This window comes from Hemitrygon akajei, chromosome 11 (assembly GCF_048418815.1).
Source record: "Hemitrygon akajei chromosome 11, sHemAka1.3, whole genome shotgun sequence".
NCBI lineage: Eukaryota > Metazoa > Chordata > Chondrichthyes > Myliobatiformes > Dasyatidae > Hemitrygon > Hemitrygon akajei.
In genome coordinates this window covers 128,056,229-128,074,857 of record NC_133134.1, presented here as the reverse complement: position 1 = coordinate 128,074,857, position 18,629 = coordinate 128,056,229, and the positions used below count along the sequence as shown (strand labels likewise).

At 41.7% G+C, this 18,629-nt stretch overlaps 1 protein-coding gene across 1 annotated transcript in view; it reads right to left on the bottom strand.

The window, feature by feature from the left end:
* Positions 1-18,629, bottom strand: part of atp9a (ATPase phospholipid transporting 9A) — a 182,950-nt gene that overhangs the window by 6,417 nt on the left and 157,904 nt on the right. The window contains exons 26-27 of the mRNA XM_073061648.1: positions 16,670-16,727; positions 14,474-14,677 (exon numbers count right to left, since the gene is read on the bottom strand). Of these exons, the coding sequence (XP_072917749.1) occupies positions 14,474-14,677; positions 16,670-16,727 (262 nt within the window). The remainder of the gene's footprint in view (positions 1-14,473; positions 14,678-16,669; positions 16,728-18,629) is intronic.

Sequence of the window (18,629 nt, the reverse complement as noted above, 5' to 3'; positions counted from 1 at the left end):
TGGTCCTATCCTGCTGTTTTGTATGAGATACACCAAATTGCCTCAATGGATTGCATTTATAAATTAGTAACAAAAAAATCAGTTTTAAACCAGGAACATATTGGCTCAGAACATTTACCTTGTCAGACAATGATCAGATATCCAAATGTTTAACCTTACAGAATTTGTCCAAAGGCTTCACGATGGGAACATGCAACCTGACCATTCTTCCAAGTGCTACTGGAATTAATGGCCCAAGGGGCAAAAAACTAAGGGAATTCACCAGGTTTGGCAAAAAACTGAGTAAAGTTACCAACTTTGGCAAAGAACTAAGGAAAGCTTGTCTGACTAGAGATTCAAAACACAGCAATTGATGAATTATGAGAGCAAGTTGGCGACTAATTTCAAAGAAGATACTAAAAACTTTTTTAAGTATATAAAGGGTCTCTTTATATATAGTTGAAGGTAGATAAAGGACCAATAGAAAATGACGCTGGAGATATTGTAACGAGAGATGCAGAGATGGCAGAGGAACCGAATGCATATTTTGCATCAGTCTTCACAGTGGAAGACATCTGCAGTATACCGGACATTCAAGAGTGTCAGGGAAGTGAAGTTTGTGCAGTGAAAATTACGACTGAGATTATGTTCAGGAAGCTTAATGTTCTGTGAGTGGATTAATCTCCTGGACCTGATGGAATGCATCCTTGGGTTCTGAAGGAAGTAGCTGGAGAGATTGCAGAGAATTAACAATGATCTTTCAAGAATCGACAGATTCTGGCATTGTACTGGATGACTGGAAATTGCAAATGTTACTTCGCTATTTAAGAAGGGTGGGAGGCAGCAGAAAGGAAACTATAGACCTGTTAGCCTGACATCAGTGGTTGGGAAGCTGTTGGAATCGATTGTTAGGGATGAGATTACGGAGAACCTGGAGGCACATGACAAGATGGGCCATGAAAGCAAAATTCTGCCTGACTAACCTATTGCAATTTTTTGAGGAAATTACAAGCAGGGTAGACAAAGGAGATGCAGTAGATGGATTTTCAGAAGGCCTTTGACAAGGTGCCGCAGACGAGGCTGCTTAGCAAGATAAGAGCCCAAGGAACTACATGGAAGTTACTAGTGTGGGTGGAGCATTGGCTGATCGGTAGAAAACAGAGTGTGAATAAAGGGATCCTATTCTGATTGGCAGCAGGTTACCAGTGGAGTTCCACAAGGGTCAGTGTTGGGACCACTGCTTTTTATAATGTATGTCAATGATATGGACTATGGGATTAATGGATTTGTGGCTAAATTTGCCAACGATACAAAGATAGGTGGAGAAGCGGGTAGTGTTGAGGAAACAGAGAGCCTGCAGAGACTTAGATAGTTCAGGGGAATGGGCAAAGAAGTGCCAAATGAAATACAATGTTGGAAAGTGTCTGGTCATGTACTTTGATGGAAGAAATAAATGGGCAGATTATTAATAAGATGGGGAGAGAATTCAAAATGCAGAGATGCAAAGGGACTTGGGAGTTCTTGTGCAGGATACCCGAAAGGTTAACTTCCAAGTTGAGTCGATGGTGAAGGTGGCAAATGCAATGTTGGCATTCATTTCTAGAGGTATAGAGAGCACGGATGTGATGTTGAGGCTCTATAAGGCACTTGTGAGACTACACTTGGAGTATTGTGTGCAATTCTGGGCTCCATATTTTAGAAAGGATATACTGACGTTGGAGAGGTTTAAGAGAAGAATCACAAGAATGATTCCAGGAATGAAAGGGTTACTGTATGAGGAATGTCTGGCAGCTCTTGGGCTGTATTCCGTAGAGTTCAGGACAATGAGGGGGGAGCTCATAGAAATATTCTAAATGTTAAAAGGCCTTAACAGATTAGACATGGCAAAGTTATTTCCCATGGTAGGGGATTTTAGGACAAGAGGGCACAACTTCAGGACTGAAGGACGTCCATTTAGAACTGACATACGGAGAAATTAATTTAGCCAGAGGGCGGTAAATCTGTGGAATTTGTTACCACGAGTGGCAGTGGAGGCCAAGTCACTGGGTGTATTTAAGGCAGAGATAGATAGGTTCTTGATTAGCCAGGGCATCAAAGGGTATGGGGTGAAGGCAGGGGAAGGGGGGTGACTGGAAGAACTGGATTAACCCATGATTGAATGGTGAAGCAGACTCGATGGGCTGAATGGCCTACCTTGCTCCTATATCTTATGGTCTTATAACTGTAAAATATCACACAAATTATAGTCACTGATCTTACATGAAGAAATTTTCAAACTGATCATTTCCAATTGTCTGCCAATACATCAACTAATTACATTGCATGTACGACAAGCGGATTCATTTCTGGAATATGAAATGATCTCAAAATAAAGGAATGCAATTTCTTACTCTGTTGGGTGCAAGGGTTCAATAAAACATGTTTTTTACAGCATTAGTGAAAATAGATTTCGGATGATAGTGTATAAATTATTCTGACGCAAGGTTAATTTGCTATTTATAACATAGGGTTAACATGAAAAGTGAAGTGAATTTCATGGTGCGTATCGCTGAGTTTACAAAAGATGTTTTGTTTAAAATTGTATTTGCTTATTCATTTTCAATCCACCAAGCTCCTGGACTGTTTGTTCCACTCCTGTCAGTGAGGAGGCTGCGTAGCATCCATGCCAAGACCACCAGACTCAAAAAAAGTTGCATTCCCAAAGCAATAAGGCTGATGAACTCCTCCGCCCACTAACACACCCCATCACCATTACTGTATCATTTCCTGTTTTCTCCGTAGATTGTCACCTTGTCGTGGTGGAGAAGCTTGTGTGGTCCTGAGATCCCAAGAGTGATGCAGTCTGGAGCTATGTTCCTGGTAGGGTCACCCATGGTGGTAAGGTCGAGGGTGAAGTCCCTGACAAAGAACAATCCAACCAAGACCTCTACAGTGGAACAGGCGGACAAAGTTACTTGGAACTCAATGGCTGTGAAGGTGGATGAAGGCTGCAACTATTCCATCAACTCCAATCGTCGTGGTTTCCATGCCACTGGAATCAGTTGGTTGATTTGTGAAGTATTGTGTGCTTCTTGGAGTGCAACATCAAGTACACATTAAACAAATACACGCACAGATGTCTTCGCTCTGTGGGCCTTAAGATTGGACTCATAAGCCACTTGAGAGCCCATAAATAGTTCAACGGAACGAAGACCATCATCCTTGACCTCGAGGGATAGTCACGACAACGACGATGATCATTTCCTGTCAGAGTCACCTTATGCACAGACACTCCTGTGCTTAGCATCACTTTATGTACATACAATCAACATACATAAGCTACTTTATGTATTGTTATTTATCGTGTTCTTTATCTTATTGCATTTTTTTTTGTGCTGCATGAGATCAAGTAATGATCATTTCATTCTCCTGTACTGGAAATGACATTAAATAATCTAGAATCTTAATTGCTAACTTAGTTCATACAAGTAGGTCACTACACATAAAGTATTTCAATATTTCTGAGTCTTGCCATGGAAAGCTTTATATTTGCATTTTACTTCCTTCTGTGTCAAATGTGAGATTTATAGCATATGCTCAGAATTCAAGGTTTTACATTTTTCAGTTCCAGCTCCATTCATCATGAGGATCCACTAATCCACAAAACAAAATCTAACCGTCATCAGTGAATGATGTTTCAGAATTAATCATACTACATTTCCAACTATCCAAACCCTGAGGCAGCACCTCCATTCCCTCTTCCAAGTGCAACTGGCTTTCTTTGCATAAGTGAAAGATCCTGATCTCCTCTTCATATATTCTCACACTTATTTTAAATTTATTTTCAGTGATCTTCAATAACTTATCTTCAGTGATGTTCCAGTCATTCAGCCAAGTCGGAATTGCCAATTTTTCCTCACTCTCTTTACTTTGTCATTTCCTAAAATTTACTTCCTAACCAGCCTTTCATCTTCCAAATGATACTGCTACAATAAAGTCACAAAGCACGGCAGCACAGAAACTGGCCCTTCATCCCATCTAGCCTATGCTAATTATTCTGGCAAGTCCCATCAAACTGTACCTGAACCCCTGCCCTCCATACCCTCCCATTCAGGTACTTACCAAAGTTTCACTTAAATGCTAAAATTGAACCCACAGCCACCACTTCTGTTGGCAGCTCATTCCACACTCTCACTACCACATGAGTGAAGAATTAATCCCTCATGTTCCCCTTAAACATTTCACCTTTCACCCTTAACCGATGGCCTCTCGTGCTGGTCTCACTCTGCCTCAGTGGGAAAAGCCTGCTTGTATTTACCCTATCCATACCCCTCAGAATTCTGTATAACTCTATCAAATATAGAGGTACTGGCTGGTTTATAACCATGTGCTGGGGGTGATTTGGGCAAGATGGGTGGATTGGTGTGATGTGCAGGGTTATAAACACTTAATGTTGATCTACCAGAATCTCATTCTACTGGGCTAGTCCCTTTCAAGTTATGTCACATATTTAGTGATGACTTGCATTCACATGAATGATTATGTATACTCTGGGTCACACACATGCCAGTGAAATATATGTTGTAGCATCCAAAATACAGGCAGCACGTCTGTGTGCCAACTTGTAATTATAAATATCACATGGCAAGATTCAGAAATGCTTCATGCATGGCAACCAATTTGTTTGAGTTGCTGGAGTCCAAACTTCAGTAGATGTCAAGTGTGGAAGTCACAATGTCCAGAGATATGTGGAATCATCCAGACTCAATGTCTTTACATCTATCTGAAGGATGGATGCTAAAGGATCTTATCTTTCCACAGCTGCTGCTTGCATACTGGAGATCAATATAAATTAGCTCTTTTCAAAAGTAAAGGAGATGAAACTGGAAGGAGAAAAAAGGATCAGCTGTACAAATCTCCCACTAAAAAGTAAAAAAAATACAGGTGTTGAAGATCTAAAACAAAATTAGAAAATGCTGGATACATTCAGAAGATCAGGCAGCATTGGTGGGGGGCGGGGGGGGGGGGAATTAAGTTGAAGTCTTTCCCAGTTCTGAGGAAGGGAAGACAACCAGAAACATTAACTCTTTTTCTCTTTTCACAGAGGCTGCCTGACTTGTTTCTAGAATTTTCTGTTTTTGCTTCAAATTTCTTACTTTTGTTGGTGTACGTTGCAACAAGTTATTCCAAATGGTATAGTTTCAAATGATCTCCTGAAGTAATCTACCTCTGAAATTGGTACTTTCTGCTTTCTAGCTGGGTAACCAATTACACTTCAAACAAGAGGGAAAACCAATTGTTTTCCAAACAGCATTGGGATGATGGGCATGTCAAAAAACAGCAATTCATGCATTGAGTTTTTGTTCCACTCAAAATAAATTTGCAACATACAGTACATCTTAAATTCATTGCTTACAAATCTAGTCATTCTGCTTTTCAAACCTGCTCTGCCATTTAATAAGATCACTGCAATGTCAGTTCCACATTCCTGTTCCCTTGGTAACTTTTTGCCTTCTGCTTTAAAAATTTTTCGATATTTTTCTTGCTCCCACTGGTCTTGGAAGAAGAGAGTACCAAGCAACTCAGTCTTTTGAGAGAAAAAAATTTTTGTCTTACAATTGGTGACCTTTAATTTTTACACAAAAATGGTGGAGGAATTCAGAAGATCCAACTGTGGAAATGAATAAAGAGTTAATGAAGAATAAAGAGTTGATGTTTCAGGCTAATTCCCTTCACTGGCCCAGAACATCGATTCTTTATTCTTTTTTATAGATGCTGCCTGACTTGCTAAGTTCCTCCAGCATTTTGTGTGTCTAACTTTTCAGCATCTGTGTTTATGATCTTTTATTTTCCTTATTTTTAAACAACGACCCTAGAAGCATCCCCTACAAATTCCCCTGTTAAAAACCCATGGGATCTCATATTGTGCCAACTCATTCAGTTCAATTTAATTGCTATCTATGTCAAATTTGCTGATATTAGCCCAAAGAGGCAGTCGTAGGAAATTGACCTCACAGAGTTGTGTTGAGAAGGGTGATCCTAGCTTCAATTCCAGATAAATATCCTGAAATATTGAAAAGTGAATGTAAGGGAGAACAAACTTTGAAATGTCTGAATTTACTTGTCAACTAACTAGACATGAAGAACAGTGACTGGGATGTGATGCCAGAGTAATGTTCCAGCTGGATCAGGACTTTCAAAGGAAAGATGGAAGTTGCAAGATGAATGGCAAAATTATTTAAATTGTAGAAACCTGACATTTAATGTACTTTCTCATCAAACTGAGATGGAAGACTCCTGGAAGCTGTAGTAAAGAGTGGGAAACCATGTGAAATTACAAGTCGTATCAATGCACTTCAGTTCATTAGAACAGAAGGGTAAAAGGCTACACAACATACTCATCCTAAAGGTGGGATGAGGTCCATAATGATCAATAGATCAACAGAGAATCAATAGATATGTTGGAACCATGAATGCACAGCTCCCACACATTTGCCAACTGGCCAGTGACGTCATGAGGGCAACATCCCACTCTTAAAACAAATGCATTGCAGGGTTAATTGCCTTTCAATAACATTGGTCTGGCTTGTAAATACCTGGCCACATTGGTTTTTGTACAATAGTTTCACTGTCACAACAGTTGGTGCGGTAAACCCAATTCCCCAATGAAACATTAATTCGTCACAATTATTTTGTTTTCCATTCACTATGACAAATAAAACCGCTTCCACTTACGTGAATACTGAATAATTGAAAATTTCAGCAAATAAATAGAAACTGAAAAACCAGAATAATTTTCCATTTCCGCTCGATGTTTAAATTTTGCTAACATTATGACTTTAGCTCTGAATGTGTAAATATATTCACAATCACTACATTTAATAAGTAAATAGCTATATTTTGCAATATCATTCACTTTAAACCGCAACTGTTGATAACTGAGATGAAACAAAAACATTAACAATGGCTGGGGGGGCAACAGCAGTACAGGATCAATCTGAAAGTCACCGGTCGCCTTCAAAATAGGTTATCATGATTTCAAACTGCTTCACATGGCAGTAGGACGATGAGGATGCATTTAAATATACTACCTTTTTATTTATTTACCTATAGGTTGCATTATCAATCTTCCAGGCCTTATTACATTACAGGGCTTCTTTTTTAAACGTGAGCATTAATTGACAAGCCAGGATACAATTTCCAATGTAAACTCCTACGGCCGTAAGAGTCATTGAGTCGTACAGCATGAAAACAGACCCTTTGGCCCAGCTCATCCAAACTATATGTGTTGCTCAGCAAGTTGGTGCCTGCCTGCATTTGGCTCAGAGCTCTCTAAACCCCTCCTATCCATATATGCAACTAGATGGTGCACTATTTCTGGCAGGTCATCCCAAATATGCACCATTCTCTGATCCTAAGCCTGTGCCCTTTTGTTTAGGTACCACTTCTCTGGGGAAAAGGCTATGCTTTCACCCTGTGTATACTCCTCATGATCCTGTAATACCTTCATCAGATCGCCCCTCAATCTCTTACAATTGAGGAAATAAAGTCCAGTCTGGTCAACATCCTGGTAAATCTTTTCTCTCTAGTTTAATAACACCTTTCCAATAAGAGTATTAACAAAACTGTACATAATATTTCAGTGTGGCCTCAGAAACATCACTTATAACTGCAACATAATTTCCAAACTTCTACACTCAGTGCCTTGATTGAAGGCCAGCATGAGGGAAGATCTCAACGAAACCTTTCAAATGTTGAAAGGCCTAGACAGAGTAGATGTGGAAAGGACATTTCCCATGGTGGGAGAGTCTAGGACAAGAGGGCTCAGCCTCAGGATAGAGGGGCACCCTTTCAAAACAGAGATGCAGAGAAACTTCTTTAGCCAAAGGGTGGTGAATTTGTGGAATTTGTTGCCACATGCAGCTGTAGTAGCCAGGTCGTTGGGTGTACTTAAGGCAGAGATTGATTGGTTCGATTGGACATGGCATCAAAATTTACTGGGAGAAAGCCAAGAACTAGGGTTGAGGAGGAGATAGAAAAAAGGATCAGCCACGATTGAATGGCAGAGCAGACTCGATGGCCAGATGGCCTAGTTCTGCTTCAATGTCTTATGGTCTTATGCCAAACACAATCTTCACCACCCTGTCTACCCAGTTTTAGCGAACTATGCACTTGCACTTCTGGTCTGTATGTTCCATGAGACTCCACTCTAAAAGTCCTATCCCGGTTTGATCTCCCAAAATGCAACACCTCACATTCATGGATTGCAATTCATCTTCAGCCCACACACCTCTTTCTTCGGTTGTCCATTGGAATCCGATGATGACGTCCACTCCTTTAACAGTGAGATCTTTGATGACTATACAGTCCTATCCTGGACCCACAAGTTCTATTGCAGGTGGGACATGTATATGTGGTAGTGGTGGTAGTGATGGCAACCATGGCTGCATTTCCCCTGGCTCTCTTCTGCTGACTTCTGGTTGTTCTTTCCATCTCCAGAAAATGAACACCATCCCTACACAGCTGTCGCCAAGTGATACGGTCAGCAGCAACGTCCTCCAGGTCCTCAGGTCTGATCTTGCACTTCCTTAAAGCATTCTTCATCTGATCCTTATAGTACTTCTTCGGCCCTCCAGCTGAGCGTCGACCATGATGTAGCTGGCCGTATAACACTCTGCGGGGTAGCCGACATGGGGGCATCCTTATCACGTGCCCCAGGCACTGTAACTGACGCTGGGTGATCATGGCCTCAATACTTCTGCAGTTGGTCTTTACAAGTATTTCAGTGTGAGGCACCAGCTCATGCCAAGTAATTCCCAGGATGTGCTGAAGGCAGCTTATGTGGAAGTGCTCCAAGAACTTGATGTGACGGCTGTAGGTTACCCAAGCTTCACAGCCATAAAGAAGGGTGGTGACACAGACTGCCTGGTATTTAGTGACCTTTGTGAAGGGATGAAGGCTCCTGTTCTGAAAGACTCTTACGTCGACGTCTCCCAAAGGCAGCTGATGTCCGTTTAATGTGGCTCTGGATGTCGTTGTCAATGCTGCTATCCTCAGAGAGAATGCTGCCCAGATATTTGAAAGATGGCACTACTGACAGCTTTTCATCACCAACAGTGAAGGCAGGTAGGGTGGGTGGGACACTGGAACTCCATTGGCAAACCACTTCTGTCTTGGTGGTATTGACAGTCAGCCCCATCCTGCTGTACACTCTCACCGCCACAGCAAGGACAGTCTGAAGATCCTCCGGAGTATGAGCCACAAGAGCACAGTCATCTGCAGACTGCAGCTCCAGGACCCGCTCTCTGTGGAGTTTGGTGATTGCGTGGAGCCTCCTGATGTTAAAGAGGTTGCCATCTAATCTGACGTCCACTGCCACACCACTGCTATCCTCAGTCTCGCTGTGGAGAAGCTTGGTAACACACGAGAAAGATGTTAAAGAGCACTGGCGCTAGCACACACCCCTGCCTCACCCCTGTGGGTACAAGGAAGGGCTCGGACTCTTGTCCTCCTATGGTCACCCGAGCAGTCATCCCATCATGGAACTGGCGTAGGATGGTAACAAATTTATTGGGACAGCCAAACCTGAGGAGAACATCCCATAAGATCTCTCTTTGCACAGTGTCAAATGCTTTGGAGAGGTCGACAAAGGCCATAAACAGGTCCTGATGTTGCTCCCGGCACTTTTCCTGACGCTGCCGGGCTGTGAAGATCATGTCAATTGTGCTCCTGTTCTTCCTAAATCCACACTGTGATTCAGGCAGCATTGACTCGGTGATGTTGTTGATGAGCCTCTGAAGCATCATCTTAGCCAGGATCTTTCCAGCAACAGAAAGTAGTGATATGCCCCTACTATTGCCACAGGTGGCCTTGTCACCTTTGTTCTTATAAATGACAACGATGTTTGCATTTCTCCATTGCTGTGGGATGTTCTCATCAGTCCAGGCCTTGGTGATGTACTGGTAGAGGGTGCACATACACACGTACCCTCCGTTCTTCAGTAACTCAGCAGGGATATTGTCAGTGCCAAGGGACTTACTGTTCTTAAGGGAATGGACAGCTGATAGAACCTCCTGGAAGGTTGGTGGAAGGTCGTGGATAGGAGGAAGTTCAGGCAGTTTGTCCAGGATGGTGGGGTCTGCGTCAGAATCCTGATTAAGCAGGGTGTTAAAATGCTCAGCCCACCTCAGCAGAATGGTATTCTGATTTTTCAGAAGTGTTTGACCATCTGCTTTTTTCAAGGGAGTAACGCATTGATTTATTGGGCCGTAGATGGATTTAACAGCATTGTAAAAATTATGCATGTCATTATTATCGGCAAAGGACTGGATTTCATGTGCCTTTTCAGTCCACCACTCATTTTGTATGGCCGGATTGCCTTTTGCACTTTCCTCCAAGCTGCCTGCCAGTGCTGTCTGATGCTGATGGATGAAGGGTTATCTAAAGTTGCCAGGTGTGCTTTGTGCATGTCCTTAAGCAAGTTGTGGATGGTGTCTGAGTTATCGTCAAACCAGTCTTGGTGGTTTCTGCTCTTCTGGCCGATGGATTGGGCTGCTGCCTCATAGAGCGGTGAGCCGATATAGGTCCACTGTTGTTCCATGGTATTTTCTGAACTCACACAAGGTTCCAGCTCCCTTAGTTTCTCAGATAGGATGCATCGAAACTCACTTCTTGCTTCTGTGCCTCTCAGGCGGTTGCAATTTAGCTGCTTTTTATTGGGTTTTTGCAGCCGCAAGGGGGGGACGCACTTTCATATGGAGCTTGGCCACAATCATACGGTGGTCAGTCCAGACTCTGCACTTCTCATGGCACGGGTGATGAGAACATCTTTCATGTCACTACGTCTCACAATGATGAAGTCGATCATGTACCAATGTTTAGAGCGAGGGTGCAGACTCGATGGCCAGATGGCCTAGTTCTGCTTCTATGTCTTAAGGTCTTATGCCAAACACAATCTTCACTACCCTCTCTACCCAGTTTTAGCGAACTATGCACTTGCACTTCTGGTCTGTATGTTCCTTGAGACTCCACTCTAAAAGTCCTATCCCGGTTTGATCTCCCAAAATGCAACACCTCACATTCATGGATTGCAATTCATCTTCAGCCCACACACCTAGCTGTGTAGCACCAAAAGATTCCCCTGTAAATTTTCATAAGCTTCTGCACTATCTGTTTTAGTATCATCTGCACTTACTATGTTTTGAAATTTCACAACAAAATTGTTTATATAAATGATAAACTACAAAGTTCCTAGTGCCGAACCAATAGCACAGCAATAGACACACACCTCCAGTTTGGGGAAGCAACCTTCAACCATCATTGTTCTAACTACCGAGTCAATTATAAAGCCAATCTGCTATCTCCTCATGGTTCAAAAATGCTTTAGCCTCCCAGACAGGCCTGCCATGAGTGATCTTGTCAAAGGCCTTGCTAAAGTCCAAATTGACAACATCCTCTGTCCCACCCTCAGCTATCTTCTTGACCTCATTGGAAAAACTCCAAAGGTTTGTCTAACAGGATTTCCTATGCATTTAGAAATTCTAGCTTTTGCAGCCACTGAATTACCCACCTGTCCCCTTAAGTATTGACTCTCCTATCAATAACATCCTGCATGACACCTCTCTTACCCACTGATCCTCAAGCTAGTCTCAGTGCCACCACAAAGGTCACTACCCACCCCTTGAGCTGTATCCAAAGCAGTTGCTAAGGGGAACATGCACAAGGGCAGCCCTGCACTGTCTGATTCTTCCACTTACCTCTCCCATGTAGTCACCCTATTATTTGCAGCCTGCACCTCATAAAGCTCTTGTGAATGATGCTCTCGCTAAGTATGCCCATCTCCAGTACAGACAGAACCATTAGGAAGCACTTGGTTAACAGAACAACCTGGTAGAAAGGTCAATTTTCAGACTGTTCTAAGACTGTCAGGTTTACCTGCCTTTAGTTTTTTTTATATTGCTGTTTAGCCCACTCTCCAAATGGGAGCTAAACCACTGTATAAAAAAACTAAAGTTTCCTATAATTTATAAATGTATGGCAAAGTCCAGCAGCTAAAAGCTGAACAAAATGTAGTTAAGATTATTTTTTAAAAATCAAATTGTTTTACCAACTCTGGCCAGAATATGACCTCTTCCTTAGCTTAGATACGTAGAGTCACTCAACACAGAAAAAAGTTATTTGGCTCATGTCACCTGCTGCACCATCAGCACTAAATCACAATTGCCTGCATTAGGTCAATAGTCTTAGGCATTCAAATATTCATCTAGAAACTTCTAAAATGTGAAAGCATATGACTCTACCACTTCAAGCACTGTATTCTGGGCAACAGATACTCTGTGTGTGGAAAAATTTCCCTTCAGAACACCTTTAAGCTTCCACCTCCCACATTAAACTACATCTCCTCTATTAGACACCCACACTTACCACTAGAATTCATGTTTTAACTACATTGCCATCTATCCCCCTCAGAACATGTGGCATGGTAGTGTAGCGGTAGCACAATGCTTTACTGTTCAGGTGACCCGAGTTTCATTCCTGTTGCTGCCTGTACTTTCTCCCTGTGACCACATGGGTTTTCTCTAGATGCTCCGGATTCTGTCCACAGTTCAAACACGTACCGACTGGCAGGTTATTTGGTCATTGTAAATTGTCCCATGATTAGGCTAGGGTTAAATAGGAAGTTGCCGGGTGGTGTGTCTTGAAGGGCCAGAAGGGCCTATTCTGCATTGTATCTCAATAAAACAAAATAAAAACAGTTATACACTCAGTGGCCACTTTATTAAGTACACCTGCTCATTAATACAGATATTAATCAGCCAATCGTGTGGCAGCGACTCAATGCATAAAAGTATGCGGACGTGGTCAAGATGATCAGCTATTGCTCAGGCCAAACATCAGAACTGGGATGAAATGTGATCTAAGTGACTTTGACTGTGGAATGATTGTTGGTGCTACACAAGAAGGTTCAACTATCTCAGAAACTTCTGATCTCCCGGGATTTTCATGCACAACAATCTCTAGAGTTTACACAGAATGGTTTTAAAAAACATAAAAATACAGCGGGCAGCAGTTCTGGTGGTGAAAACACTTCGTTAATGAGAGAGGAGAATGGCCAGACTGGTTCAAGTTGACAGAAAGGCAACAGTGACTCAAGTAATTATGAGATATAGTTGGGCTGTGCTGAAGAACATCTCTGAATGCACAACACTTTGAACATTGAAGTGGTTGGGCTACAGCAGCAGAAGACCACACCAGGTTCACTCATGTACTTAATAAAGCAGCCACTGACTGTATATTTCTCTTTCAGAACACCCTTCTGCCTCTGTCATCCCAGAAAAAAAACAAGCCTATCCTGTCATTTCCTACAACAGTAATGTTCAGATCTATGCAAGGTCCTGATGAATCTCCTCTGCATCTTCTCCAGTGCAAATTCTTCCTAAATGCACCAAAAATGCACAGTAACTCCAGGTGAGACCTAATCAATGTATTAAGCTGTATTATGTGTCCCACCTCTCACATTCTTTGCCACGGCTAATAAAGAAAAGATCTCATATACCTTCACCACCTTATCTACTTGTAGTGCCATGTTTAAGAATCTACTGACTTATACCTCAAGGTCTCTGTCCTTCTACAAACCCAAGGCCACTAACTTTTACTGTCTGTCCTATCCTTAATGGCCATCCCAAAATGCACTTCTCAGATGAAATTCCACTTGCTATTGTTCTGCTTAATTTTCCAGCTGAATTAATGTCATTCAGTTGCCTTAGACAATCTTCCTCAGACACCACCACCAATTCTTGTATCATCAGCTTCCTTTGACATGCTCATTCCCATTGAAATGCAGTTTAGTAGATACACCAGCAGCAAGTTAATACATTAAATATGCTGAGCTTTTCTCATTATTTTGTCAATCAGACACCTAAATTATCACAACTGAATGTAAGCCACAATATCAGGAATCAATGGCCACGACACAAAGTGTAAAGTAAAAACTGATGCATAGACAAAAAAAAGAGCATTGCTGCAATTTGCTACGAGATAAAAGATTACATGGATAATATTGGTCTTTCAATACAACATTCGATTACTGCAGGAAGCTTTTGCAAATTGTGCAAGAGCTGAACACACAAGTAACATACAGACTTGGCAGATTATATAGCATCCAAATTCCTTTGCTATGGGATTTATCCTAATGTGTCTGAATGCAAGTAGACATTAACTGGGTATTAATAAATCCTATAGCTTTGAGTAAGAAGGTGGCCAGTGAGTTAGGTTGTTAATCACAAGTGCTATCTGGTGCTTTGATGAGGAAATGAATGCGGATTTTTGGTGAGTACAGGGAATGATTCTGACACTTCCTCGTCTGCTCAATAAACCTCAGGTACCTTTGCCTGGTCAAGTCTTGAATTTGATTGGGGCAAGATGTGAGGACTAGTACATTCTGGAAAAGAAACTACAGTAATTTTTGAGAGGAAGGTTGCAAATAAACAATGAAATTTTTTTGACATTGACCTACCAATAAACTCATGCAAGAAGACAAGAGAAGCAATGTAACAGCTGAGACTGAGAAGCTCTGCCACAATCATGAGCCAGTGCCAGGTCTGGATAGTGAGTGCCACCATCAGCAACTCCGTGAGAATGAGAGAAGTGAAGGAAATGGCCACGGCATGTACAAACTCCGAATCAAACAGCAGAAGAGCTCCGTACATTATTATACCACCTAGAAAAACAAAGTGAAGTGTGAATGTCTTTTAGCATATGGCAGATGAAATCAGTACACATTACGTACATAACAAGAGACTGAGTCTTAATCCAGACCACCTCTCCAGTGGCACTCCATTGACAGTGATGGTGACTGAAACTGACACGCATGCTTTCTCAAGAAAATGCAAACAAACGGCTGAAACTCTTCAGAGAACGAAGGTCATCCCTATACCCCAACCAACAATAACACATAGAAGTCCACGACAATGAAGTCATAGAGACACACAGCAGGCACTTCTGCTCAACTTGCCCATGCTAACCAGATCATCCTCCCTGCTACTTCCAGTTACCAGCAACCCTCCAAACTCGCCCCCTCCATGTACCTATCTAAATGTTATAATTGTTAGGACTATGGCAGCTCAGCTCAGTTCATCACTACCTTCTGTGTAAAGAACTTGCCACTCAGGATTCATTTAAATCTATCCTCTCTTATCTTGTAACTGGGCTCTCCAAATTTGTACTCCCCAACCATGGGGAAAAGACAATCACCTTCCTCCTTATCCATACTCCTGATCATTTCATAAAATCCCATTCTCCTATGCTCTAAGGAATAAAGATCCAGTGTGGCCAACCTCTCCCTATAACTCAGGCCCTCTAGTTCAGGCAGCATCCATGTAAATCTCTTCTGCATGTCCCCCAGCTTGACAATGTATTTCATATTATTGAGTGACATTACATGCAGAGATTCTGCATGTCATCAAAAATCTTGACAAACATCTATAAATGTGTGATGGAAAGTGTATTGACCGGCTGCATTATGGCCTGGTGTGGGAACACCAATACCTTTGAGGGAAAAAACCCTGCAAAAGATAGTGGATTTATCCCAGTATTTTATGGTAAAAATCTCCCAACTATTGAGCACATCTCCATGAAATGTTGCTACAGACAAGCAACATCTATCATCAAAGATCCTCACCACCCAGGCCATGCTCTTTTCTTGCTGCTGCCATCGGGTAGAAGATGTAAGTGCCTCAGGACTCATACTACCAGGTTCAAGAATAGTTACTACGTCTGAACCTTTGGGCTCTTGAACAAAAGGGGATAACTAAACATATTCTGTTTCTGGTGTTCCCACAGCCGATAGTCTCACTTTAAGGACTCTTTATCTTGTTACTTCAATGCTTATTATTTATTGCGATTAATTTATATTTGCATTTGCACAGTTTGTTGTTCATTGATCCTGTTTACAGTTACCATTCTGTAGATTTGCTGAGTGTGCCCACAGGAAAAAGATTCTCAGAGGGTTGTATGTGGTGACATACATGTACTGTGCTAATAAATTTTACTTTGAACTTTGACCACAACTTAATACAATAATCCAAGTGAGGTTTCACCAATGACTTAGTTATAACTGCAACATAATGTCCCTACTCCTGAACTTTTAAAGACCAGCATGCTAAATGCCTTCTTCACCACCCTTTTTACTTGCACGGCCACTGCCAGAGAACTGTGCACATATACTCCCAGGTCCCTCTGTCAATACCCTACCATTCACTGTTCTGGTGCTACTCTACCTGAATGCTCAATATGCATCACCCCAAACTTATCCAAGTCGAAATTCATTTGTTATTCCGCCGCCCATCTCCCTAAATGATTAAAATCTCTTTGTAATTCACTGCAAGTTGCTTCACCATCAACAAGACCCACTAATTCGGTATCTATGCAAATAAGCTATAACTTTCCAATGTCTAAATTTCCAGTGTACATAACTGTCTATAAAGTGATTTGAAACATACCAAGGTTGTGATAGACATTAAATTAAGGCATTGACAGACATGGAAAATATAAATAAGACAAGAACGTAGCATTGAGACAAATCTTACTGAAGAGCTGGAACCACATTTGAGGGGCATTACAGTGACTTCAACTCCTTATGTTTGCATTTAAATACAAGGATTTTTCAATATTTTATTTCACACACATTTATGGTAAAATCCCACGTTCATACCTTGGTATATGCTAATCAAAACCCAAACCAAAAATGTTTTGAAGGAGAGTGGTCGACCCTGACAAAAAAGGAAAGAATGTGTTAGAGATATTTGCACACTTTACATTTAAAATTCTATTTTAAGACAGTGTTTCAATATCCAGAACATGCAGCTTTTGCTATGGAGATTAAGTAACAGAAAAACTACTTCTTAGTTTCATAGAGGAAAGCTCACCAATTATTTTAATGTAAAGTTCTTTGAAAAGAATCACTTGACGCATTTAACAAGTTATGTAGTTTTTGCGTATTTGGACTTTTTAAAGTAGCACTAAATTCTTGGAACTGCTTCTTGTATTGTAACAGCTGCAGCATTAAGTTTCCACTGCATCTTTGTTCATTTAGACTTGGACTTTTGAAATTTGTCAGCACTGATGCAAAGCTGTGCTTCTCAAATAATTGCTGAAGCATTCATTTTCAAAGCTGGTAAAGTGCCTCACAAACATTATTATCCAAAGACATGGAAATGGATTCAACTACTTTGAAAAATGTAAATCAAGAATGTAGAAGTCATTTTCATTAGTGCAAGTTAATTTTGCTGTTCATTTATTACCTGAAACAGACTGCACGAGAATCATTCCTTGGTATCCCTGCAAAAATACTTCAGATTCTCTTGCTGTTGTGTGCACTTTCAAATGTTGAAAGTCAGAGAAACAGTTGTGGAGATTGCGAGTCCTGATCCGGATGAAGGGTCACTGCCTGAGACCTAGTGTTTATTCCTCTCTATAGATGCTGCCTGACCGGCTGAGTTCCTCCTGCTTTTTGTATGTGTTGCTCTGAATCATGGAGATGGTTAGTTGACCTCACTCACTTTGATCATGCTTCAGATGGAGGTTTGTTGCATCACTAGACAACCTCAAAAATGCCCCACCTACTGACCACCAATCTCAAATCAAAAGCTGTGGCTAGCAGGTCAGAGTGACTGGTCTCACTTTAGGCAAGACCACAAAATTTTAGTAAGTATAAGATTAGCTTTATTCGTCTCGTGTACATCGGAACATACGTCGTTTTGGCATCAGCGACTAACACTGTCCGAGGATTGTAATGGCGAAAGTCCATTATGTAGGTGCTGCATGCCTAAAACCTACTAACCATAACTTGTATGTCTTTGGAATGTGGGAGGAAACCAGAGTATCGAAAGGAAACCCTCACAGTCATAGGGAGAATGTGACTGCATGGGTTTCCTCTGGGTGCTCCGGTTGGGAACTGAAGCCCAGTCAGCGATTGCTGGTGCTGCAAAGTGACTGCACAATCTACTATGCTACCGTGCTTCCCACAACCATTGGACCTCTGGGCTGACCACAATATTTGCAAAGCAAACTCTCCTGATGGTTCCAGGTGTAAATATACTGGAGCACGAAAGACAAGACTCAAGCCCAAGAACCTCGTAAGTAGAAACCATAAAATGAGTTGCTCTCAACCTAGGAAACGTGGGGACTCGATTATCTCTAAAGAGGTCTGAGGGAAAGAATGTTCAGCAGAGTTTGCTGAGGAACGCACGCAAAATGCAGGAGGAACTCAGCCTCTATGAAGATGAATAAATAGCCAACATTTCGAGCCGAGACCCTTTGTCAGGACAGGAAATGAAGGGGGAAGATGCCAGAATAAAAAGGTGGGGAGAGGGGAAGGAAGACAAGCTAGAAGGTGACAGGTGAATAAGCCAAATGGGTGGGTGAAAGGTAAAGGGCTGGAGAAGGAAACTGATAGGAGAGGAGAGTAGACCATGGAAGAAAAGGAAGGGGGAAGAGGAGTTGATGCGCAGTGAGGAAAAGAGGTAAGAAGCCCGAATAGGGAATAGGAGCGAAGGGGAGGGGGGAAAGAAAAGTAAAACTGAAAAAAATTACCAGAAGGAGAAATCAATGTTCATGCCATCAGATTGTATATTATCTAGATGGAATATGAAGAGTTGCACCTTCATCCTTTG